General features: G+C 34.8%; 2 protein-coding genes across 2 annotated transcripts in view; one reads left to right on the forward strand and one right to left on the reverse strand.

The window, feature by feature from the left end:
- Positions 1 to 4,567, forward strand: part of LOC144966013 (centrosomal protein of 78 kDa-like) — a 142,682-nt gene extending 138,115 nt beyond the window's left edge. The window contains exons 14-16 of the mRNA XM_078901991.1: positions 97 to 254; positions 1,657 to 2,099; positions 2,768 to 4,567. Coding sequence (XP_078758117.1) covers positions 97 to 254; positions 1,657 to 2,099; positions 2,768 to 3,093 — 927 coding nt within the window. The 3' untranslated portion in view covers positions 3,094 to 4,567. The remainder of the gene's footprint in view (positions 1 to 96; positions 255 to 1,656; positions 2,100 to 2,767) is intronic.
- A 7,120-nt stretch (positions 4,568 to 11,687) lies between these two features.
- LOC144963794 (uncharacterized) lies at positions 11,688 to 22,633 on the reverse strand. Its single transcript, XM_078897732.1, has 7 exons — positions 21,998 to 22,633; positions 21,241 to 21,383; positions 18,991 to 19,125; positions 15,808 to 16,081; positions 14,438 to 14,847; positions 13,788 to 14,203; positions 11,688 to 12,776 (listed from the first exon to the last, which is right to left on the reverse strand). Exons 2-7 carry the CDS (start codon positions 21,361 to 21,363, stop codon positions 12,506 to 12,508), a joined length of 1,629 nt encoding a protein of 542 aa, XP_078753858.1. The 5' UTR covers positions 21,364 to 21,383; positions 21,998 to 22,633; the 3' UTR covers positions 11,688 to 12,505.
- Between the last annotated feature and the right edge of the window lie 2,859 nt (positions 22,634 to 25,492).

Raw genomic sequence — 25,492 nt, forward strand, 5'->3', positions numbered from 1 at the left:
GAAACAACCAATGAAAATGAGTTTTGCTTCAAATCTTTTGCTTGTCCTAGACAGGCACACATCAGCTTATGTATGTATACAATCATTTTTTTACAGCTCATGCTAGAAAATCGTCGTCTGTCTGTCGAAGTAGAGTCTCTGAGGAGAGGTCAAAAGGTTAATGGAGGACTGGCTGATGACGAGAAGTTTCTTGAGAACATTGAAAACTCTTTTAAGCAGTTTCATGCCTTTATTGACATGTTGAAGGAAGCAGGGTGGGTAGATATAGGTCCTGTCATATCATGATCTGCGTAACATAGGTGTTCATAGCTGCCAATCCTACCGGAAATTGCGGGAGACTCCCGCATTTTTAGTTCGTCTCCCGCGCTCCCGCCGGTCACACCGATCTCCCGAATTATCGTGCAGTATGCAAATAGCTTTGTAAATACTACTTAAATCATTTTTTAAAACTTTTAAACTCAATTGTTGGTCATTCTAAAACTGTTTCAAGTCATAGTGTATCTTGATATCAAGTATGTTTAGTTTATTAGTAGTTGCCAGAGACATTCATTGATGGAGATTGCTTGTCTTTTTTTCTTTTGAAATGTAGATTTATACATTTATGTATCTCCCTGATTTTTTCTGAATCTCCCTGATTTTCTGACCAAAGCTCCCTCTTAATAAGCTTGGTGGGTTGGCAGCTATGGGTGTTACTCACCTCCTCTATTTTTATATTACATTATTAAACGAATCGGGTGTAAATTGTGAAATTAGTCCAATTTAATCCCAATTTCCATTTCTTAATTAATCCGATATAATAGTACTTTGGGTCAGGAGATCTAGTTAATGATAATTTAGTAATGTCATCTGTCGGTTTTAAGTATAGTGACTAAAATCAGAAGAGAAGGGGGGGGGGGACAAATTTTGTTTTTATTTTTCATTTTGGCAGTGCATGGTAAGCTTTACTTCAAATATCAACGAATTAAGATGGCCCTTAACCCATCAATAGGAGACTAGTGGCAGAGTGTTTAAGGCATTGTACTGTGACCGGCATGGTCCTAGATTCTTCATTGGGCAAGATTATTAACCCCCAATTCGCTCACTTTGGGTCATTCCTGACGACATATGACGTGTGATGGATTATCTATATTCGTTCATAGAATGCCTAGACGACAGCTTTTAACAATGTCACATGGAAGGGTGTAAATTTTTTCTTTCGATCTGTCACAAATTCAACTTTAAAGTAAAGTTGTGGTCACAAACTAAGAAATTGTAACCATTTTGAGTAAGTTTGGTGGATATTTGTGCTATATAGATGCTCATTAATTAATTCTAGATTGCTCATTCATCAGTATTACAACTGTTTATTTTGACTGAGTTATTTCCCTTTGGTGATAAAATGACAATAACATTACATTTTGCCCCATTTTTACAACTAATTATAGGTTTTATTGTCTTGGCAATGGTTCACTTTGACCTTAGTGTATGAAGCCAAGGACTTGTGACGACAAGGCACTTTTTAAAATCTAAATATTTATAAATAACAAATACAATATGTAATACTTTTATGATTTTTCTTGTCAGTTAATTAAGAGTTACCCCTGATTTATTGGGTAAAGGAATTCAGTCACCAAATTATGATGACATAATTTTTTTACTCCTTTCTGTTTATTTTAGGCTTGGTCAGCTGGTGACTATGGCAGGTTTGGACCAAAACATGATGTCAATCCAGGCATCTTCATCCCACAACAACAATAACAGCAATGTCGCATTTTCATCTCCAAGCAACAACTATCACACATTTACCATCACAAATCAATACCAGAATGGATACAGCACAGGTGCTTCTCACCACCATCATTCCTCAATGCCAACATCCTCACAACTTGGCGGTGAATCGCCTGCGTACGTCAACATTGCTGGTGTTCCCACCCACTCCCAAAAGACTGCCGTATCAACAGCAACCACCGCACATCACAGCCAACAGCAGCAACAGCACCGTCATGCCTCGGCCTTCCCCATCAGTTCCATGGCATCGTATTCAGAAGAGGCCCCTATTATGATTGGAGATGAGACGAATGATTCAAGACATGCAACTGCACACTTAGAGGACAGCAAAGGTAGAATAGCAATCATTTTAGTCTTGGAGACGTTTTCTTTAAAGCGCAAAGAATTAACAAGTATCATTTTACATTTTATTGCGTCTTTGTTTTTATTAATCTGGAATTTTGTAAGATTTAGCTATTTAACTGTTGAAATAGATTGTTTTAACTTGGGGCATTCAAAATATGTATGGGAGCCTGACAAAAGATGCTACATGGTGAAACATTTAGAATCCCTGAAGTTAGTACAACAGAAATGCACAATCCAGTTTCGATTTTCAAAATATATTAATTAGAGACAAAGTTACCGGTATTTCAGTACACACAGCAGTTTAAGAAAAAGAAAACATTTTTATTTTTATAACTTTTCTTGCTCTTATCTCAAAATCACTCAACAAGATGTCCAACACCATAACTAAGACTATAACACATATATCCAGAATTGTTTTGCATATAACACTAGATATCATTGATCTATTAATGGATTTATTTTTTTCAGATGTTTTTTCTTTAAAGTAAAATCTCTGATTTTTTAAATTTTTTATCTTTGATTTTTATAAAGAGGAACAAATATCACAACTTATTCGGAGCCATTAATGAAAGTTGTTGTTTTATTGGTTACTTTAATAGTGTGAATAAAACTACATTCATTTTTACTTTTTTTTTCTCCATTTCTGTCCTCCCAGATGTAGCAAGAAAGGAAGCGGATGAGGTCTATAGTCGATTGCTGCATGACACTCATGGGTCATTGAGTCATCAAGGAGATAGCCCTCATCCCATCAATGCTGGGAGTAGGACTGCTGCATCTGGAAAATTTCAGTCCGCAGTAGGAGTGGAAGAAGATGATGATGTTGAAGAAGTAATAGATGGTAATGACGATGATGGTGAAAATGAATGGGAAGAAGTAAGCTATGAAAATGCTGCTTCATTTAGCGAAAGAGGAAATGAGTCACACCAGGACAAAATATCCAGGGGAGATGAAGAGGATGGAAGTGACAATGACAATTTCTAAATTGTATTCTTGATCAACATTCCAATACAAGAGAAACTTCTCATTGGGCAGTCAGGGCAGGCAATTTGCATTATGCAGTACTGGCTTTTTAATTGGTTATAAATAAATGACACAGTCTATTGAGATATACCAAAAATTAAGAACTTGCCAGATCCAGACCATGATGCTTTTTAAAAGTGTTAAAACATACATTGTCTGTCATGCTTTAACGCATTTTAGGGATTCGATGAAAATTTAAGACAAATATCTCTCTAGATACATCGCTTCTCATTTGATAGAAGAAAAGATGATCATTTATGGACTTGGAATGATATTTTTTCTGTGGCTGAACGCCATAGTCTCGTATTGTATCAGAACTAAGCAACATTGAGCTGGGTCTGTGACCAGATGGATGGAGAGAATCACAAGTTTTAAACCCCAGCACTTTGCCTATGAGTATGAGTAAGGCAGTTTGCTCACAACTCACAATTTCCAACTTGACTCAGATGCGAATGAGTACCTGACTATACCAGTAAGGATATTGTAAGAGTGATAGTATAAAAAATGGGGGTTTCATTGTATCATTGTAACTTTCCTTTGTACCATATGAAATGGAAAAAATTGGTCCCATGACCTGCTGGAGAATTATCAAGGCATTGTGAAATTCAAGTAGCATAATGCAAAACATAGAAAAGCTGTAAATATAAATGTTCTTCATTTTTAAAATTTGAATTTCTATCACTTGCCCACTCTCAAACGTCCATTTCAAGACCTGAGCCCCAACCTTTTTACTGACATTCAACCATTGAAGTACTTTTGTTCAAAATTATTTTATTTAAAATTTGCCTGTCAATAATTCGGCAGTCGACTAAAATCACTGGATTCATATCGATTCCTGGCGGATAATAGGTGATAATTTGGATAAAATTACTATGCACCATTCTATAACTATAGCTATAGTCAGATCATTATTCGTTTCCTGTCCCAGCCCCATGTCAGCATAAAGTATGCCTTTTGAGTAGATTTCCTGGCTATTGTATAAGGAACTTAAGTAGAACCGTGTAGATAAGTTATTTTCTAGTTTGTCTGGTTGACATTGATTTTATCAATTACTTGTACAATTGCTTGTATTTCACAAGTCTGTAGCCTAGTTATTCCTAAAGGGAATATAGATAGTAAAATAAATTTATCAAAGACTCGATGTCCACAGGAATCAACCGCAATGTCTGCTTCTCACCTTTATTGTTTGGTATTCTTGCTCTTTGTACATTTCATTATAAACTTTGTTAAGTTTGTATTTTTAAAGTTATACTGTATTTGTTAAAAAGCAGACATTGAATGCTCCGTCCATAAAACATTTTATCCTGTAACTACGTACATATTAACTTATTAATTTTTTCCCCTTTTATTTTAATATGTTTGAGATGATTACGATATACGTTGTCACATACTCTTCATGTTGCTCTTTTTCAATAAAATAACAGTACCATATTTACTTAAATATGTTATGATGTATCTGGTTAACTTAACATTATTTCTAAAAAGCAATATCCTAAGGCGATATGTATTGTATATTGTCTAAGATTTTTCAATGAATTTGCTTTGAAGTTATCCTCAAAGTGCATATCTGATCTGTAAGAGTATAATGAAGGCCCTTTGTTCGTTTGTTTGTTTTTTTCAACAAGAAACTGCAGCAAACAGTCATTGCTAACAGGTTTTATTGTAACCCAAATAGAAGTACAGAATATGAATTCAATTATGTTGCATTTTGAAGTATATTTTCATTTCTTGTGCTTCGATTTTATCATCTATATCCATCGCAATTAGTTTTATATACTTCTCTGATCTATTAATTTTTTCTATTCCTAAATCAGCATCGGTCAACAAAACCGATAGTGTAGGACACCATAGGTATGGTGAGAAAGCATGAGTAGTTTTCCAAGGATTCAACTTTGTATTGCCCACAGCTAGACTTGAACCTGAGACCGAGACCTACGGGTCATAAGCCGAGTCTTTTACAAAGCCACACAGAAGCAACTATTGTCTTGATGACTTCATCTTCTCATGTGCCTTTATATCTGGAGTCCCGTTTCAAAGATGAAGGTACTTGTCTGGGTTCTAGCGAGCTGAAAAGTTTTGTATTTACAGAAGTTGCAGAGGGCCATATCTCATCTCACTGGGATGAGTATTGTCGACATCGCAGCAGTGTAGTGTATGCTCTGGCCCTTCCTCCTCACCACATAAGCAGATTGTCTTGATGATGATTTTTATGTCTTGTCTTCACAAGGAAGCTGCTACCGATTCATTTCAATGAGAGAACGTCCCTGTATTATTTGTTTGAAAATGGATCCACTAGCATTGGAAAGATAAACGTTTTAAACAGGAGTTTGCATTGATGGTCATAATGACTGATCATTAAGACCATTTTATAAAAATAGTGATTTTGCAGTAACTTGAACGTAAATCGTGTCTGCTATCTGGACATTATTGCTTGAAAATGTGTGATTATTATTAGGTATTTGAAATATATGCACTACTTTGGTAAATAGCTATATTATTTCCTGATGCATAGATAGATGTAACCAATGAATTTCAACAATAAATAAAAAAAAAAAACTACTGCACTTTTTTTTCCTTATTTAAATCATCCCTTTAACCTTCAGTATGTGCAGTGCAGAGTGGATATATTGGAAAGGCTTTTATCGACATCATGCTAATATTGACATGACATCAATGTGGGGATATGTGTGGTCTTGTGGTATGACACTTGCTTTTGGATCCTGGTTCGAGCCTCACTCGGCACTTAGCAAGTGTAAAAATCTCTTTACTCACATTCTCACACTGTACTCAGATGGCGTTAACTTTTGTTTCTGTTGGAAAAATTGTACCATCGCCTAAAAGGTGTCGTATCTCGTTTTAAATGTTACATTTTGCTGTTGGTCAGTGACCCTTTATAAAGCACTTTTGAGCAAGTTTAATGGAAATTGAGCTATGTAAAATCTCAAGTTTTTTAAAGTCCCAAATTCTTTGCTAGATAGACTAAATTGCACTCCGGATAATTGCACCTCGGTTAATCGCAACATTTCCCAAGACACAGAATTAATTCTATATAAAAGTCACTGGTTAATTGCAACAAATTTTTGACGAAAAAAGTAGGAAATATGTGACTGGGCATAACAAGTAGACAATGACAGTTGAAAGGAGAGACAGCGATATCTTTTGGTTTGGGATTGACAATTGTAACCAATGGGTTTGGCGAGAGATTATTGTCTCTTGTCACACTAATCTCTTTGACTGTTACAAATTTGAGAACAAAAAGTGAAAGTTAATCCAATCTGAATAAGAAGTCAGCTTGCATCAAAGCTGCTTTTGCTTTTCAAAATCAAGACTGCCGTGTGGTTTTTGTTTCAATCAAATATCTCAGTCTGGGATGGACTAAGAACAATGTTTACAGTAGTTTACAACAACTGGTTTGAGTTTATACATTTATAAACATCTGGCCTCAATAAGAAAACAGATGACCCTTGTTGCCTTCTTGGGGAAATGAGAGATGTCAAATGCAAGAAAAGTGTTGGAATTTACAACTATAAAAATAAAGGAAAAAAAAAAACAACAAAGAATAAAAACAAAACAAACAAACAAAAATTTTAATGAGGCCATGGACGGTCCCAAGCCTGTGTAAACTCAGAGGGAAAATATTGAAATTTGTACAGGGGACTCAACTTAGGTTAATCGCAACATTTTCACTGATCCCAAGGTGTTGCGATTATCCGGAGTGGACTGTATTAGTAAATGAGGATCTCGTAAACCGAGATAAATTTTACCTGAAGATGATATATTGACAAAGCGATCTTTCGATATCTCCAATAATGGGTCTAAAAACAATCAAGAATACAATTTATAAATTATAATTGGCTAATAAAATCCTTCTGAATGCAGAGTTAGGGTAATGTACTTTCAGAACCAGTTTCCACAATGCCGCTAAAGCAGCTGTCAAGACCATATGCTGCTTTACTATTACACTAGGCTTGAGGGGGGGGGGGGGGGGGGGGGGGGGGTAATCAATCACAATACTGGGAGTGGGAATTCCTGATTTTACTAAGCTTTTGGGTTCCTAACAATCATTCCACTATTGGCGAGACTGTCTTCACAAGTTGCTTTGCCGATCCCATTGTCTCAATCTAATATACAGTCCGAGTGTCGGTAATGAGACTAGGCTTAGACTTAGACTGACCTCTTATCACCTATGTTTCCATTCTCTTATTGTACAGCACTATCAGCTTCTCGGTCACGGTAAACCATCGACAAGGTCAGTACTTCTATTACTGATACTAAGCCTCAATACCACTCTGCACTGCTTGGCACAACATCCTAAGAGAGTGTTTCATTAAAATAGACGCCATTGTCAAATCTAAGGACAGCATCTATAAAATGATTCCTGACCTATCCTATAACTGTATTTTGTAAAGTCAAATCAAGTGAAATGCCCTGAATTCAAAATAATCGTGGTCGACACCCATCCCACATTTTCCATTGGTTTCCCTCTCATTTTTTTAAAAGGACATATACATAACGCTTATATCCACATTCTACCACGGTCCCGATTATATTGATATATCTTCCTCGACTGTAGTAAAAGCAAGTCTGAGAATCAAGCGATAGGCAGCCCGTTTTCTCTTTTTAATTTTCTTTCTGTTTTGTCTACCCATTCCCTCTCTTATCAGCATCGACAGGAAGCGACTCAAAAACAAGTTTAAAGTTTAGTCTAAGATGACACTTTAAAGTCACCTAAGACAATTAGGTCATTGGTCATCTCAGATTTTAGGAAAGAAAGATGATACACAGAAGAGTTTGATATCGATCCCAGGGTCTATGACATTCTTGGTTGCATAGAGGACTATGTCAAGGATCTATGTTCAATCTACTCATTCATGTATGCCGAGCCTATGGCCCCTCAAAGCCTAACACAGATGCTGGCACTAAATCCCAAAAGCAAGACACTCAGATTGTTTCAAATAAAATACTGATATTGATATAGAGAATTAATGTAATATTTTTAAAAGAATTTCTCACAGACAGAATGTAAGAAATAATAGCTCAAAGCAGGTCTGACCAGTAATCACGACAGAGATTCAGAGTCCAATCAAGATGGGCTCTTTAAGGGATGATTTTTTTCATGTATTTTTCTTTCTGGCATCGTTTCATACACATCTTTTCAAATTTTTACTAAACAAACTCAAAATTCTGGGGGTTTTTTTCTCATAACTCCAAATTTCAAAGCCAGATTGCTGAAGGAGAGGGAGGGGGGGGGGACCATCTCCAAAAAAATAATATTATTTTGTTTTTGAGGGTTTTAGGGTGCTTGCAATACATTTAGGTCATATCAGCGCCAGTAGAAAGGAAGAAAATTGGATAGTGAAAAGATTCTAGATGTACAATAAAAAGGACTTGAGGAAAAAAGTAAGACAAAGAGGAATGGTTCAAATAAAGAACAGATGTCGATTCCAAGAGCACACCATCAATGTACTTAGTTTGAGATCACCCATACACCCACCGGCACAAGATCCCACTAAGAGGAATACACTCAAATGCTTACATTATACATTTTAAATAACAATACAAAATAACAAAATACATAACAGAGATGGTTACAGGGAAAAAATATATCATCTCCCAAAACAATAACTATGCATTTGACTGTTTCCCTCTCAGCCAAGCACTACAGACCGGGCCAGGGCAAAACCAAGTAATCTCATTTCGAGACAAAGACAGAAAGCAAATTGGAAAACAGATATAGGGGGATAGAAGACACAGTAAGTGCCTCCCTGCCCACTATGGTAGGCCAGGAACCCCACCCAGAAAATAATGTCTGCCTGTTTCCGTCTCAGCAAAAGATTTTAGGCAAGGCTTAGATGAAACTGAACGGCTTTTTTCCAGAACAAGGACAGAAAGGCAAATGACATTAGTTTAGGATATAAAGAGGGGATAGAAGAAGAAATAGCATAGCCTTGGTAATTAGAACCCTTCGACTATGGATGCTCACATTCTCCAGCCCTCACGGGAATTCCACCCAAATCGGATCCCACTTAGGAAGGCGATTCACTTCCCTAGAAAATAAATTATCGCTCAACTTCACAGTTCACAGGAAAGTCTTCAGGCTCACGTCCAACTGCTTCCCTCACAATAAATGTCACTGCAAAGGATTCCAGACAGGCATAGGCAAAACCAAGCTTGCCTTATTTCAAGACAAAAACTAATAAATTTTTTTAAAGAAAAGGGGCTTAGTACAAACCAAAATAAAAGCAAAACCAAGAGGCCTTCTAACTCTTGTCTCTGCCTGAGACTCCTCAAAAGTCCCACTCAAGAGTTTCTGCCAAAAGTTATACACTTGAATGATTATGTTTGTTTGTTTGTTGCTTTAGGTCTCTTCCAACACAATTGAGGTTATATGAGAGACCGCTGAAACAAAAAAACAAGCAATCTAACAAAAATAGTACAAATGTAAATCAAAATCATAACCTAAAGATATCATAAGCTAAATTATAAATAACCAAGAACAAACAGGCAGAAGATTTACAGAAAAAAAAAATATCCCCTGTCAAAAATACAATCACAAACCAAAGAAGCAGGATAGGCTAGTAAAGAGAAGAAGAAACGACATCACTATCGGATCGTACACCCATGCGAACATCATAGGTATATGATTCAAGGGTGATGCTCCCATCCAACCACCCGCCTTGAATGATTACAAAATATCTAACAACTAAACAAATAATAACAACTGAATATGGAGAGTTTGTTTGTTTGTTTGTTTGTTGTTGCTTTAGGTCTCTTCCAACACAATTGAGGTTATATGAGAGACCGCTGAAACAAAAAAACAAGCAATCTAACAAAAATAGTACAAATGTAAATCAAAATCATAACCTAAAGATATCATAAGCTAAATTATAAATAACCAAGAACAAACAGGCAGAAGATTTACAGAAAAAAAAAATCCCCTGTCAAAAATACAATCACAAACCAAAGAAGCAGGATAGTCATTCATTTGTTAAAAAAAAAAAAGAAAGAAAGAAAATGAATTCATATTGAAAATGCACCTCTCCTTTCACTTTCAGTCAAAAGAACCCAGTCATCGGATGGGCTGAACCAAAAATTTCACATTTATTTGTTTGTTTTTAAGGGTTTTACGGCACTTGCAACACATTTAGGTTATATCAGCGCCAGTAAAAAGGAAGAAAATGGGATAGTTCTAGAATTACAATTAAAGCACCCAAGAAAAAGTAAGACATAGGGGAACTGGGAACAAATAGGGATCAGATGCAGATTCCAAGAGCATACCACCAATGTACTTAGTTTGAGATCACCTACAAGTCTCATCCGGACACAAGCACAAAATCCAACAAAGAGGAATACACTCAAATGCTTACATTATACATTCAAAATAACAAATATAATAATACATAACAGAGAGATGATTTACAAGGAAAAAAATATCTCCCAAAACAATAACTATACATTTGACTGTTTGCCTCCCAGCTAGGACTCCGGCCAGGGCCAGGACAAAACCAAGTAATCTCATTCCAAGACAAAGACAGAAAGCATGTTGGAAAACAGATATAAGGGGATAGAAGACACAGCATGTACCCCCCTGCCCACTATGGGAGGTCAGGAACCCCATCCAGAATTTCACATTTCAAAAAGCGACACGGAAAGGACAAAAGATATGAAAGGAAATAGAAGAACAGTGTGACTGGTTCCCTGGCCCACAATGGGAGATCTAAATATCTGTTTTTTTTAATTTGATCACTGACCATCCAGTAAGAATAAAGATCCATAAAGAAAAGGACAAAATTAGGTGGTAAAAAGTACCTACCAAACAAATCTCTCACTAAGATTTTTTAAAAATGAAACAAACAGTTATATTTTCCAAATTGTAAATGTGTTATATCATTTATTAACTACACAATTTGATATAAATATCTAACGAAGTTGAGTAAAGATAAGGGTCATTTTTTTTTTTTTTTTTTTTTTTACTTTAAACATCAATTCATAATAATAACCGTTTAGTTAGTAATAAATAATTAGAATGTCACAAGGGAAACAAACATATATATCACATCAATCATAAGCATCACAAGTATTGGAATAAGATATTTTTTCTTATATTTCCTCCTTTCTTTCGGTTGTTTTTAGCTTTGATGCTTTGAAAAACATAAAAAGAATTTGGTGAAAATAGTTTCTGATCGATAGTAAATTTTCAGTCTTCCCACCATGTTTGGAGCTTGACAGGACTGATGGCAAAATAAGTTAGTGGGAGAGTGAATTTAAATTTAACAACACTTTAGACTTTAGTGATTGAACTATTTGATTCGCATAGCAATGGGTAAACAAAACCTAAAATCGTAAAGAATTGCAATCGAAGAGACCAGTAATAATAATAATAATAATAATAATAATAATAATAATAATAATAATAATAATAATAATAATAATAATAATAATAATATAATAATAATAATAATAATAATAATAATAATAATATTAATAATAACAATAAAATTTTATAAACCATAATAACCATAATATATAAAATATAATACATTTATATGAGCGAAAAAAAGCGCTTTTGCACTAATGATAATAATAATAACAATAATAACAACAATAATGCACATGAGAGAAACTTTTCAAAATAAACAACAAACAAATAACAGATGATAATCACTATAAAACTTATAATGTGGCCCAAACAAAATAAAAATGAAAGTTTCATCAGTCGAAGAAATTGTGATCCATAGGATATATGTGCTGACTGTATTTGATGACAATTTCACTGTTATATGGGAGCTCTGCTTTGTATATATAAATGTTGTTTCATAATGAAAAGTATCCGAAAAAAGCAGAGTGAGGGATATGTCAAAGTTTTACTGAAACTGAAAACAATCTCATACCAACGTTTTGAGAAAAAATAGTAAAGTTAATACCAAAAAAATAATCTCTCACACAAACACACACCCACACATTAAGAAAAACATACTCACTTACAACTGACCACTTCTCTCACAGAGAGGTTTCAAGTCAGAGCCTTGGCAAAATAAAATCACCTACCCCAGAACAGGAACAGAGAAAGCCACAGAAATGGAGTAGCCCCAGTTAAGCTCTCGATATGTCTGATAAGGCTCACTGAAGAAGGTGACATATTTTTTCTCACCAGACTATGTATTGAAATAAACCTCTTTTTGGCATATCCTATCCACTGTGAATACATTAAAGGTCTAGAAAGAGCAGTGTCAGATTTAGGAGGCTGGAAGGTAGGTTTGAAATAACATATATACATATTTTTAAATATGAAAAGTACATTAAATGACATGGACTGCATTGACAAGACATTCAAAATCACTGATCATCCTTTCATGCCGTATCGTGATCGTCATCAATCACTTTCATTACTTTCACTTTCATCCTCATCAGATTCTGTATAGTCACTCTCTGAAAATGAGATCTCAGCTTTCACTTGAACGTTAAGTTTTAAGTCTTCAAAATGATCATCCACAGTAGGAATCCCCAAAATGAGCATTTGCAGATTAGAAAAAGATTTTGTTGGTCCAATAATTGTTGACATTCTATCTTTCTCCTCAAATACAAAGCCATTCAACCATGATGTATTATACAATTTGATGACTGATGTCGAAAACTTGCATAACCTGCAGATGACCAAAAACAAACATAAAAAGTTTATACATATATTATATATATATTATTAGTAATATAGACCCCAAAATAGCGACACGCATTTTAGTGAAACATGTGTCTAGTGACATCAATATAGCAATAATCATCAGTTGACACCAACGTTTGATATAAAAAATATAGTCAAATATCATCATCTTGTACCCTTAGACAATAAAAAGCCTACTCACAACCAACGAGATCACTTTGTTACTGACCCCTCACTGTTGCCTTCTGGTACATAGAAAAATGACGCTATCCAGGGCTATATATATACAGTGCAAACCCTGGATATCTATATTTGAGAATTATCTAATTCGGAGTTAAAATTCTGGTGGGTTACCTATACTGAAAAAATCTGTAGTCCAACAAATTAGAAAAAGGTATTGTGTATGGAGTTCTCTATAAAGTCATCAATCAATATATCAAGTAATATAAACTGTATGTCTCTCTCTATAACTTTCATAATTTAGAGATTTTTTTTTTCATCATTGTTTTTGTTTGTCAACTAAAGGCCAAAGATCAAAATCCAAGTTGATTCTACCATTTATTTTGACACAACCTTTTTAACTTCAGCAATTGGGCCCCAGTTTAAAGCACAGAGCATCAAGTATCGTAAATGATGAATGAAAACATACACAACTGTGATTATTTTTATTGATCACAAATTTACAAGCTATCCCAAGCCAACAGTAAAAAAATGAAAAAGTAGGATGAGACTTGCAGCATGAATGAAGTTTTTATAATTTATTTTCAACAAAGGCACTCATTTACACATGAAAATGGTTAGAAAATGTCAGCAAAGAGCTTTGTCTATGGAAATTTGCGCCACCCAAAGCAGAATTCAACCCATTAACCAACAGGTTGCAAATCGAGTGTCATACCAATAAACCATATTCAATCACCACAAATTTTTAAAGTTTAAAGTTTTAAAGCATAAACGTTGAAAATTTAGCACTAGTTCAAAATTATTTATTGTAACTTACGAAGCAAATGTGACCAAACTACATCCAGTGGACAAATCAAACAGTTGAAAGTCTTTTAAAGTTCCAGTGCAAAGTAAGAGGGCAAACCGAGAGCCAACTCCCACAATGTGTGCTCTAAATTCTTTTTCAGACAACACCCAATGTTTTAATTGTTGAAATCCAACAATACTTTTGCAGAAACAGTAAGACGTCATTGTTGATAACTTGGTCTCAGGATTCCACTGAGTAACAAAAATACTTTCAGGATTGGAAATTTCTAAACAATACGAGATTAAATCATCGCTCTCGTTTGGCAAACTGGCACAACAGTATTCCTGTTTAAGAGTCTTCACATCCAGAGACCACACAAACAAGTCTAATCTGCTAAAGGTGAAGAATTTGAGCTTTTCATGATCATCATTTGGAAGAAAGTGTACCTAGGAAAGACCAAAACAAAAATTCTTCAAGGAAACAGAAAAAAAAATTATTATTATCATTATTATTATTATTATTATTATTATTATTATTATTATTATTATTATTATTATTATCATTATTATCATTATTAATTTTATTATTATTATTATTATCATCATCATCATTTTACAATCATATAATTTAACAATAAAGTTGAAAAATATGTTTTGTGTTAAGAAATTAATATTCCCAACCTTGGCAGATTCTGAATGCACATTCTCCAGTGTTGTTAACATTTCAGCATTTCTTCTAGCAGGGTGTATTTTCCACAACTTCATAAGTCCACTCATTGAGGAAGTGATAACAAATGTTTCACCCTCCACCATGGTGACATCTACTTCCCATATTGCCCTAGAAGTTCCATCAGAAACGAATTTGTGCATGCTCCTATTTGGCACAACATCGATTGAATCATCCTCGGAGGAACTGTATATATCATACCTATCAAGATCTGAATTGGTCTCAACATTCCAACTATAAGCAGCACCATCATAATCATGTGTAAACACAAGAGAATACTTGTAACATGATAGCAATGAGAAAACAGTATGCACTTCGTGTTTCAAAGACATATCAGGGACTGAATAAATCTCTACTGTGTTCCCTGAAAAAAAAAAAGAGATAAGAATAAGGAAAACTTGATATTTTCAAAATGTAAATAATTATATGCAGTGCAACACGCTTTCGTCGAACATGCCTTCAACTAAATCTCCCAGACCAGGATGCGTAAACATTGAGAATATGTACTTGCAAATAAGGCTACATCACAGTTTGTGTCTCTTGTCTAACAGCCATGTTCACATATTCATCAAAACATGGATTCAATAAACTTTCCCAGCTGTCCCATGTATCTCGTTGAAAGCGTGGTGCACTGTATTGTGATATTTGAGTCTGAGCAAAGATTAAAGGTAAATAGTATTGTGAACAGTTGCAAACCTCCATGTTTGCTAGAGTGTATTGAAAAAATAATAAAGGATTAAAAGGGGATCAATTTTTCTACACTACAACGAATATTGTTATCATTATCATTATTATTATTATTATTATTATTATTATTATTATTATTATTATTATTATTATTATTATCATTATTATTATTATTATTATTATTATTATTATTATTGTTATTATTATTATTATTATTATTATTATTATTATTATTATTATTATTATTATTATTATTATTATTATTATTATTATTATTATTATTTATTATTATTATTATTATGTGTATTATTATTATTATTATTATTTATTATTATTATTATTATTATTATTATATATTATTATGTGTATTATTATTATTATTATTATTATTGTATTATTATTATTATTATTATTATTATTATTATTATTATTATTATTATATTATATTATTATTATTATTATGTATTATCATTATCATTATTATTATTATTATTATTATTATTATTATATTATTATTATTATTATATTATTATTATTATTATTATTATTATTATTATTATTATTATTATCATTATTATCAAGGAAATATGTAAATGAAAGAAATATATTTAATAATTTTGAAATGTAAATCAATTACCTTCCCCAACGACTATACTGTCATCTGTAAAATGGATTTTATTGAAAGCCCCAGAGACATAGATACTCTCAATTTCTTTCATGCGTATCACGCCTTGCTTCAATCCATTTAGAAATTGTTCGGCCAGACAAAAGTAAGTTTTGTAAACACTGGACATTTTTTCCTCCTCTGGATATTTCTCGGAAATGGTTTCAATATCAATGCCTGCTTCAAACGCCTTGGCTTGCCACAGATCAGTGAGGGAATAGATGCGATCTCTCCAACTCTTGCATACCTTCATTAAAAAAACGGAAAATGATTAGAGGTATAGTTGTTTGTTTTTTCTAAATAAGCACTCAAAAGTGGGGGAGAAATGTCTTAATCTGTAGAACAATTGACTTATAAGAAGAACAAAACTGAATCCACACAATTTTCTGGCCCTCAGCTGAAAAGGCAGTGATAGGATAGATGTTCTTTTTTGACAACAACACTGCTACACAATGACAAAACAACTTTTCCTATTTTGACAAAAAAATTCTTTCATATGTGGCCAATTGTCTCAAACGGCTTTCGAGGTGAACAGTATATTGATTGTTTTTGTTTTTAAGGGTTTTACGGCGCTTGCAACACATTTAGGTTATATCAGCGACAGTAAAAAGGAAGAAAATGGGATAGTAAAGAGTTGTAGAATAACAATTAAAGCACCCAAGAAAAAGGAAGACATAGGGGAACTAGAAACAAATAGGGATCAGACCAAGAGCATATCACCAATGTACTTAGTTTGAGATCACCTATAAGTCTCATCCGGACACAAGCACAAAATCCAACAGAGAAGAACGCTCAAATGATTACATTATACATTCAAAATAACAAAAATATAATAATACATAACAGAGAGATGATTTACAAGGAAAAAAATATCATCTCCTAAAACAATAACTATGCATTTGACTGTTTCCCTCCCAGATAGGACTCCGACCAGGGCCAGGACAAAACCAAGTTTTCTCATTCCAAGACAAAGACAGAAAGCATGTTGGAAAACAGGTACAAGGGAATAGAAGACACAGTATGTACCTCCCTGCCCACTTTGGGAGGTCAGGAACCCCACCCAGACAGTATATTGAAAATCCAACTTCAAATTCAATTACAATTTATAAGATTCTAATGAGGCTTTGTCTTGAATATGACGGTCCTCTAACATGAATTACATGAAAGCTGGGGCTTAGATTATTAGCTTCTCCGCTTAATCGCACAATCCGCTTAATCAACACACTAAGCCAAACTCCTGAGGGTGTGCGATAAAGCGTTTCGACTGTATTATTATTATTAATAATAATATTATTATATCAGGGTTGCCAATTCATGAGGCAAAATTTTACTGAACTGTTAAGCAAACAAATAGACCAACCTTTTTCTGAGTGCTGAACTCCAGTAAAAAGACATGTACTTGTTTTCCATTTAGCAGGTGATTGGAAATTATACTGAGGTTCTGTTTTGTTTTTGTTTTTAAAGGTTTTACAGCGCTTGCAACACATTAAGGTCATATCATCGCCAGTAAAAGGGAAGAAAATGGGATAGTAAAAAGTTCTAGAATTACAATTAAAGCACCCAACAAAAGGTAAGACAAAGGGAAATTGGGTCAAAAAGGAAACAGATGTAGATTCCAAGAGCACACTATCAAAGTACTTAGTTTGAGATCACCTAAAAGTCTCATCCAGACACAAGCACAGGTCCCCTCAAATGTTTACAAATCATATATAATATGTAAACAAAACATAATACAGAGAGATAAATTACAAGGAAAAAAATATCTCACAAAACTAACTATACATTTGTCTGTTTCCCTCTCAGCCAGCTTATCCGACCAGGGTCAGGACAAAACCAAGTAATCTCATTCCAAGACAAAGACAGAAAGCAAATTGGAAAAAAGTATAGGGGTATAGAAGTACCTCCCTGCCCCTATGGGAGGTCAGGAACCCCACCCAGATATTCTGAGGTTTATAACATACTGAATTCCGTAAATATACAGAATATTGGCAACCTTGATAATATGACACAAGACGTGATGGTGATTTTTCCACCTGAGCTTTTATCAGAGGAAAATGTTTGACACTATTGTATTTGAAAATGTCAGTTGAAAATTTCTGAGAAAATCCAAAAATCCCGGAATTCTGCGGAAGAATATCATCACCGTGTGTCACATATAACCATGATTAAATAGATATCCAGATTACAGAAAATACACACTAAATTGGATTCACTGAGCTTTTAAATACAGTGGGATTCAACGAAGTCTTTGGGACTAAGCCTCTGACCTCGCTGAATGCAACCTCTCGTTGATTGCAACTTTGGTCTGGCAACAAGGGATAATAAATGAATAACTATGAAAAAAGTTTATGTTATAGATTCAACTATTTAATTACCTCCAAGCAGACACACTTGACAGTACTGAAAAGATTCTAGGATTTTTGTTTTATTTGTATGTTTGATCTAGGGGGGGGGGGGGGAGGATTAAATCTAAAATTTTCGCAAATTAACATAGTGGACTATTCACTCGATTTATTAACTGCCTGTCAATTTCTTCATCCCTTATCATCAAAAAATCACATTCACTTTGAGCACAAATTCTCTCTCTCTCTCTCTCTCTCTCTCACACACACACACACACACACACACACACACACACACACACACACACACACACACACAAACTACAAAACTACCTGCCGCATCCAACTGTACAAAGCATTTAATTCATTCATGTTTGCCAACCCACTCTTTCTCATCTTACATCAGTGAGAAATTTACACACGATAGAGTAGCATCATGGTACAGTAAACACGCCTTTTTTATTTTTAACATTAGGCTAGAAAAATACTGTTTGTGTGTGATTAAAAAAAGAAAAACAAATAACAGAATGAAAGTTAGAGCTCTTGTCTTATTTTGCAGGTAGCCAAAATAACCTTGTTCAATGCAATTTTACAAGCTGAGACGCCTGTGGGGTGCATTTTTATTTACTAAGAAAATAAAGGGCCAAAAAAAGGGGGATTTCTGACTCCCTTGTAGAATAAGACTTCTAGAGGAATACAACTCCGTTGAGTCTGATACCCACTGTATTCATATTTTATGTAAGGTGTCCTATCTCCCAGGCAAAAGAGTTCTTAAAAATTGAAATAACAGTCTCAAGAAGAAGGCTCCACCTACCTGACAACACACGAGTATATCTCTTCCACTCAAATATTTCAGTATCATGGTGATGAGTTCCAATGATAAGTGTGTAATGAAGTCTTTGCAGGCCAGAGGCGGAAGATGTTTTCTGAGAAACTCCATTTGGTTTTGCTTTGGATGCAAATAAAGATCAATATGGTGAAATGATGGTGATAACGATAATAATAGTAGGCTTACTTTTAAAGCGCCTTATACAGAGACACTAATGCATACACATCACAAGCATACACATACCCACACCCACTTCTGACATGGACACAACAAACGCACACACAAATACACACACAGGGTCACAGCTAAAAACATGTAATATTAACTAAATTAGTGCCACTAACACAATCAGGATAGATATTTATCAAATAGGCGACCCATGAGGAAGAAAGGAAGAATGTTCCAAACGGTGGGACCTGCAGTGCTGAATGCTCTATCACCATAATGTTTCAGCTTGGACTTTGGTAAGAGTAACACGCTTTTGTCTGTCAATCTCAAAAGACAAATGGAAAGATTAGAGGTTGAAACTAACTCAATAATGTACGGTAGAGAGCAAGGGTTCAGGGCATTGAAAGTCAGAAGAGATATTTTATAGTCAGTCGATGCAGGCCCTAACTGGTAGCCAAAGTAGAGCCTGTAGTATGTCGACCAAATGAGTCTTGTCATGATATTGAAGGTCTAAAATCATTGTTGCTGCCCGATTCTGGACTCAAAGCAGTTTGTAGACCGTATTGTAAGGCCGACTGACAAAGACTTGCGGTAGTCGAGGCTGGACAGTACAACAACAACACACAATAGTCTGTAACATGTCCTGACTTAAGATTTGTCTAATCCCTGAAAGCCTGTTGAGATGATAAACTATCACTGATACTTTAGCTAACTTCTGGAGAGTGGGAAACTGCACATATTTGTTCCATCAGACATAATGTCTCTCACTGCCAGTATATCTTGGTGGGGAGAGTCATATTTTTTTTTAAGGAGGAATTACAATCCAAGCTCGTTTTGCATTTATCCAGACTTGTGACTGACAATACAACTTCTAATGAAAGATGTATTGGTTGCATTCAACATTTTTTGGTTTCTTTCCTTCATTCTTTCTCTTTTTTCATGTTTTAAAGCCATGGTTATCAGAGAGAATTGCTTGACATCTATATTGGGTTACTTCAGCGGCTAATGTGATCCACAAACTTTGTCAGAGGGGTCTTTATTGGACAAATCGTCGCAACAGCTTCATTTCACGTTTTTCTGATAAAGTCATTTTCTGTCTTTCACTCTGTGCATATTCAACTCTCCATCGGTGAAGGCACCAGAGCACTGTAGATTATTATTGTAATTCACTTGTAAAATCAGCTAATCCTCCATCATATGAGTAGAAAGCAGAACGTCGTGAAAAATGTTTATTGCCTTTGTATTTCTTGCTTGGCCACTCAGCGAAAATTTAGCTTTCATGCAGCAGTTTAAAATTGTCTGTTGTTGAACTTTTTGCCATGCATCATGGCCATTGACCCATGACCATGAACATGACAATGGCAGTCGATCACACTGACAAGGGATTACAGGTAAATTCCATTGTTCACACCTCTGTGATGATTACGACTAACGCTTCGACCACATACCCAATTGGCTGTCGCGATTGACCTTACAAGGGATACAGTTATATTCTATTGTTGACATCTCTATGATGAATGGTATATCACTCACTGTTGAGTGTACCATTAGACTAATTTGCATTTTATGAACTATCGTTTTGAAATGATTGAAGACCGTCCCAATTAAATGGAAAGGGTATGATTTTTTTATATTTAAAAAATTCCATTCCTAGGGAATCTTCCCAATTAAGCAGTGACCAATATGCAGGCTTGAATTGTACCTTCTCTACCTCCAAAATTTTTCTTCAGACATTATTAAGGATTACGCCGACTGAGGACGTGTAAAGAGACACAGAAACGAACATTTCGGCCACAAAAAATGTGAGTGACAATTTGTATTATATTTATATATATATATATATATATATATATATAGAGAGAGAGAGAGAGAGAGAGAGGGAGAGAGAGAGAGAGAGAGAGAGAGAGAGAGAGAGGGGAGAGAGAGAGAGAGAGAGAGAGAGAGAGAGAGAGAAGGGCATAAAATGTTAAAGTCTGCAAATGGAACTGAATCTTTAGATAAATGTATTCTTGAAATCATGGCAAAGTGCTTCATATTAAGAAATCTAAAACTTTTCACATGTTTTACCTCTGAATTGACAATTAATTGTTCCAGGAGGACGTTTCTGCTGTCATTATTCAATGATACATAACTAGATGTGATTTCCTTTACCCACGAGAGAAAGCTGTCATCACCAGATGAGTTCTCCATTTTGATTCTCGTGTTGTAGCCTTACAAAAAAGGAATAGAATTCATTTATGAATATTTGTGAAGATGTGTGTGACTTAAAAGAATCTTGAAAAAACACATTACTTACTTAAATGGGACAGTTAAGTGGGTAGTATGCGGTCAAAACATATTCAACCATAATAGTGTGTAGTGTGGATAAAAGGAGGACGAAACTCGCTCTAGTTTTAAGCATTCTCTTTATGAAATTTCAAAGCTCAATGAAATTAGACCTGATTTTATTATTATTTCTATTAAGTTTGATCTACACCGCGAAAATGATCGCCACTACAACTACTACTTGTGATTGTGAGGCTGACCCTCATTCAATGTCTAAGCAATCTGTGCAATTATTTAAACCAGTAATTGCCAAATAGAATCGACAATACAGAAAACACATGTTTGCAGAACCTAAAGGTTTCTATTTAAAGAGCAGAGATCAAAATTTCTTCTTTGGGTAAGTTTAATGTTTAACACAAAATGGGATAACAATCTTCTGTTGGATGTATTTGAAATGCAGTAATTTAGTTGGGGTTTTGTTTCCCCACAAATCCATCATATTTTCTTCCTCTTATATTTCAAGTTGCAAACATAATACGTGTAAAAAAATGATACCTACTGGCCTACTTGGTGTTATTTATGTTCTAGTCCCGCGTCTTCCCATGTTAGAACCATGATAAACATTGAGCTGAGTGAAAACTTTTTAGTTCGTTAAGTCGTAAAATCGGAAGCGCGGCGAGTGAGCATATCATTTGAAATTGTCTCCCAAAACATGTAACAGCCAAAGCAGTTAAAAATATCCGTGGCAATTTTGACTCGTAGTTGGGTTGTTTGTTGTTTTGGGTTGTCTTTTGTTTGTTTTGTTTTGTTTTTGTTTTTTGTTTTGTTTTTTTGTTGTTGTTATTTTTGGGGTGGGGGGTTGTTTGTTTTTGTTTTTTTCTTGTTTTGATTTTCATTTTTTGTTTGTGGATTTTTTTTTTGTTTTTTGATTTTTTTTTTTTTGGGGGGGGGGGGGGGTTTTGTTTCTCTTTTTAGGTGCTAATTTTTTTTCTTCTTTCCTTCTCTGTCCACAGTAAAACCTCGTTATATACTGGCATATTTGTTCCTTGAGCATATTTTGGCAGCATCATTTTGGGGTATATATTTGTTATAATCCCGGGTCATAGGCCCCGCGAAACTGGGAAAGAAGTTGCCAGGCTTCTGTACTTTCTCTTGTCTCCTCTTGGAGACATTGGGTTGCGGCAAATTAAATTGACTTTCCACATGTTTCCGTTGTGGACGAGAACCTAAAATCGCAGAGCATCTAGTCGAGTTGTGTGTTGTGACGGGGCTATCGGGCGGGTTCACGACTGCACACAAATGCCGCAACGATTTCGCCGCCTGGATAGACCGTCATAATAAAGTATTCTGAGACCATTATAAGCTGCTGCAGTATACTGAATTTTTATCAAAGCGGTATTATGTTTGGATGACAATTGCGCTGAAAATTTGGATTTATAGCAACAAATGAAACAAGGGGTTAGTTTCTATTTGCTACAGTGGGGAATAAATCGTTACTTTCATTGCCAAAAACTCAAAATCGTATTTCTTATCAATTGAATTCTAAATGTCCTTTTCGGTGTCCAATATATCGCAGCATAATACCGCATAGAGGCAGTGAGTCACTATTTAATAAGGCCCGATCTCTCGGGGACGTGAAGAAGGCTGTATAACAGTAACAGTGCGGACATTATGACCCCGCAGCTTTCCGCGGCCGCAAACTTTACCCTTGGCCGCAATTACCCGAAAATTCTATTTTAGCCGCAAAAAGCCGCAATTTTGTCAGTCTTAGACACATTTTCTTAAACAATAAAAGTAATCCTTTTTTATTTTTTACTTGGTACTCTCTATTAGTTAGATTTCAATACTTAAAAAGGAAGAAAAAAAAGACACGCTTATAAATCTTATAAAATCGCCATATGTACAGCTAAAAAGTACACAAATATTTACACCCATCCCCTTCCCTTTCGATCATATTCTCATTCATGGCCACCATGCGTCTTGTGATACTTTTGACATTTGGTGCCAGTGTGTATAGACTAACGTCATAAATAAAGGAGTGTCACCAAAATTCATGTAACTGAGCAGAGGTCTCAAAAAATGATAGAAGGCTTTTTGTTATTTTTCCCTGAACTACCACTAAGCGGAAAATGTTTGACATGACAAAAACAACGGAACATTTATGAAAAAATCCTAAAATCCCAGAATTCCGCGGAAGATCATCACACTGGTCCCCACTAATATTATTTCTTTTTTTTTTTGCAAAATCTCGAAAGTTTGCAAAAATTTGCAAAAAATTGCAAATTTTGCGACCGCAGTGCAAATCAGCGTTTTTTCCCATTTTTTTTTTTTTTGCGGCCGCAAGCGATCCCAAAAAAACTGCCATGACAGACAGGCACTATCGACACGAGAACAGAATTTTCTGGAACAACAACAATTCCAACTCACATTAGATGACAATACATTGGAGACGGCACTGAGATGGAGAGATGATGACCAACTTGTTACAAAATTGACTGTTCCGAAATTAGTTGTTTTTGTTGGGTTTTTTTGTTTTTTTGTTTTGTTTTGTTTTTTTTGTTTCACGTGCTGTGGTCTCAACTTGTCTTTCCAGAGTACGGCAATGGTGATGTTATTCCTTTCAAGAAACTTTTCATTTTATGGTATATCATGACCATAATTTAGTTTCAGGCGATGGGGATGAAAAAAAAGAAGCAAAGATCAAGTTGTAATTGTAATTCCCTTTATGTCTCGTATTTGATTATCATTATATATCAGTCAAGTGCGCGGGATATTGTTACGCCTTGCGAGTGCATGCTGCTGTTCAAAATGTTATTTAATCATCATCCACAAATTAATGGATTTTTTTAATTCGTATTTTCAACAAAATGAATATATTGCGATTTCTATTGATACAGAACTAAAATGGCCGGTTTTGATGTGATTAATTTTCATACTAATTGGCTTCCACATTATTGACTAAAATGTACTATTCTGCATTCTTTGAAATGTTTGTTTTTAAAGGATTTACGGCGCTTGCAACACATTAAGGTCACATGAGCGCCAGTAAAAAGGAAGAAAATGGGATAGTAAAAAAGTTCCAGAATTACAATTAAAGCACCCCAAAAAGGTGAAACAAAGGGGGCTTGGTTCAAATAGGGAACAGATGTAGATTCCAAGTCCAAGACCACATTATCGATGTACTTAGTTTGAGATGACCTAAAAGTTTAATCCAGAAACACAAGAACAGGTCCCGACAAAGAGGAACACACTCAAATGGTTACAAATCATATATAATATGTAAAAAAAAACATAATACAGTGCATAACAGAGAGATGATTTACAATAAAAAAATTATCATCTCCCACAACTCTCAAATACTTTTGACTGTTTCTCTCCCAGCTAGGGTATACTTTCATAAAAACTTACTTTAATATATTATTTCTTTTTTTTTTTTTTTTTTTTCGAAAATGTTTTTCTCCATTTCTGAGTAGGTATTGTTTTGGGGTTTGTTTTTTTTTGCATTGCACAGGAGTGAGTTGGTTAACAAGAACTTCAAAGACTCCACTGATACGAAAGGACTAGTTTGGAACCAAGTGGAAAAGAGAGGATGACGAGCGGGCGACTGCAACATAAACGTCAAACTCAAAAATAAATTGTTTTCAAAAATTAAAATTGTGTGGAGGTATCCAAGTGTTGCTTTATGAAGGGGCCTGCTGAAAGTGTATTGCTATAATGTATCGGTAGTTCAGGACACCAAAGGATTGAGAGAACATGCCAATGATCACAGCATCAATTTGTGTATACCTCTATCTGTATTTGTTGTTTTTAAGGGTTTGCGGTGCTTGCGGAACGTTTAGGTCACTTAAGCACCATAAATGGAAGAAAACAGGATTGTCATACAATTTTTGATTTAGAATTAAAAGCATTCCCCAAAAAAAGTAAGACCAAAAGGACTGGTTCAAATAGTTTGTTTATTTTAAAGGTTTTACGGCGCTCGTGACACATTTAGGTCATATCAGCGTCAGTAAAAAGGAATAAAATAGGATAGTAAAGGGTTATAGAATTACGATTA

The sequence above is a fragment of the Berghia stephanieae genome, chromosome 2 (genome assembly GCF_034508935.2).
Source record: "Berghia stephanieae isolate SIO BIC M18660-M18661 chromosome 2, UCSD_Bste_1.3, whole genome shotgun sequence".
Lineage (NCBI taxonomy): Eukaryota > Metazoa > Mollusca > Gastropoda > Nudibranchia > Aeolidiidae > Berghia > Berghia stephanieae.

Coding starts and splice junctions, on each gene's coding strand:
- LOC144963794 (XM_078897732.1), bottom strand. CDS start 21,363: ATGGAGAACTCATCTGGTGATGACAGCTTTCTCTCGTGGGTAAAGGAA. Junction 14,848..15,807: donor CAGTATAGTCGTTGGGGAAG/GTAATTGATTTA, acceptor TTTTTTTTTCAG/GGAACACAGTAGAGATTTAT. Junction 12,777..13,787: donor AGTTTGGTCACATTTGCTTC/GTAAGTTACAAT, acceptor GGTCATCTGCAG/GTTATGCAAGTTTTCGACAT.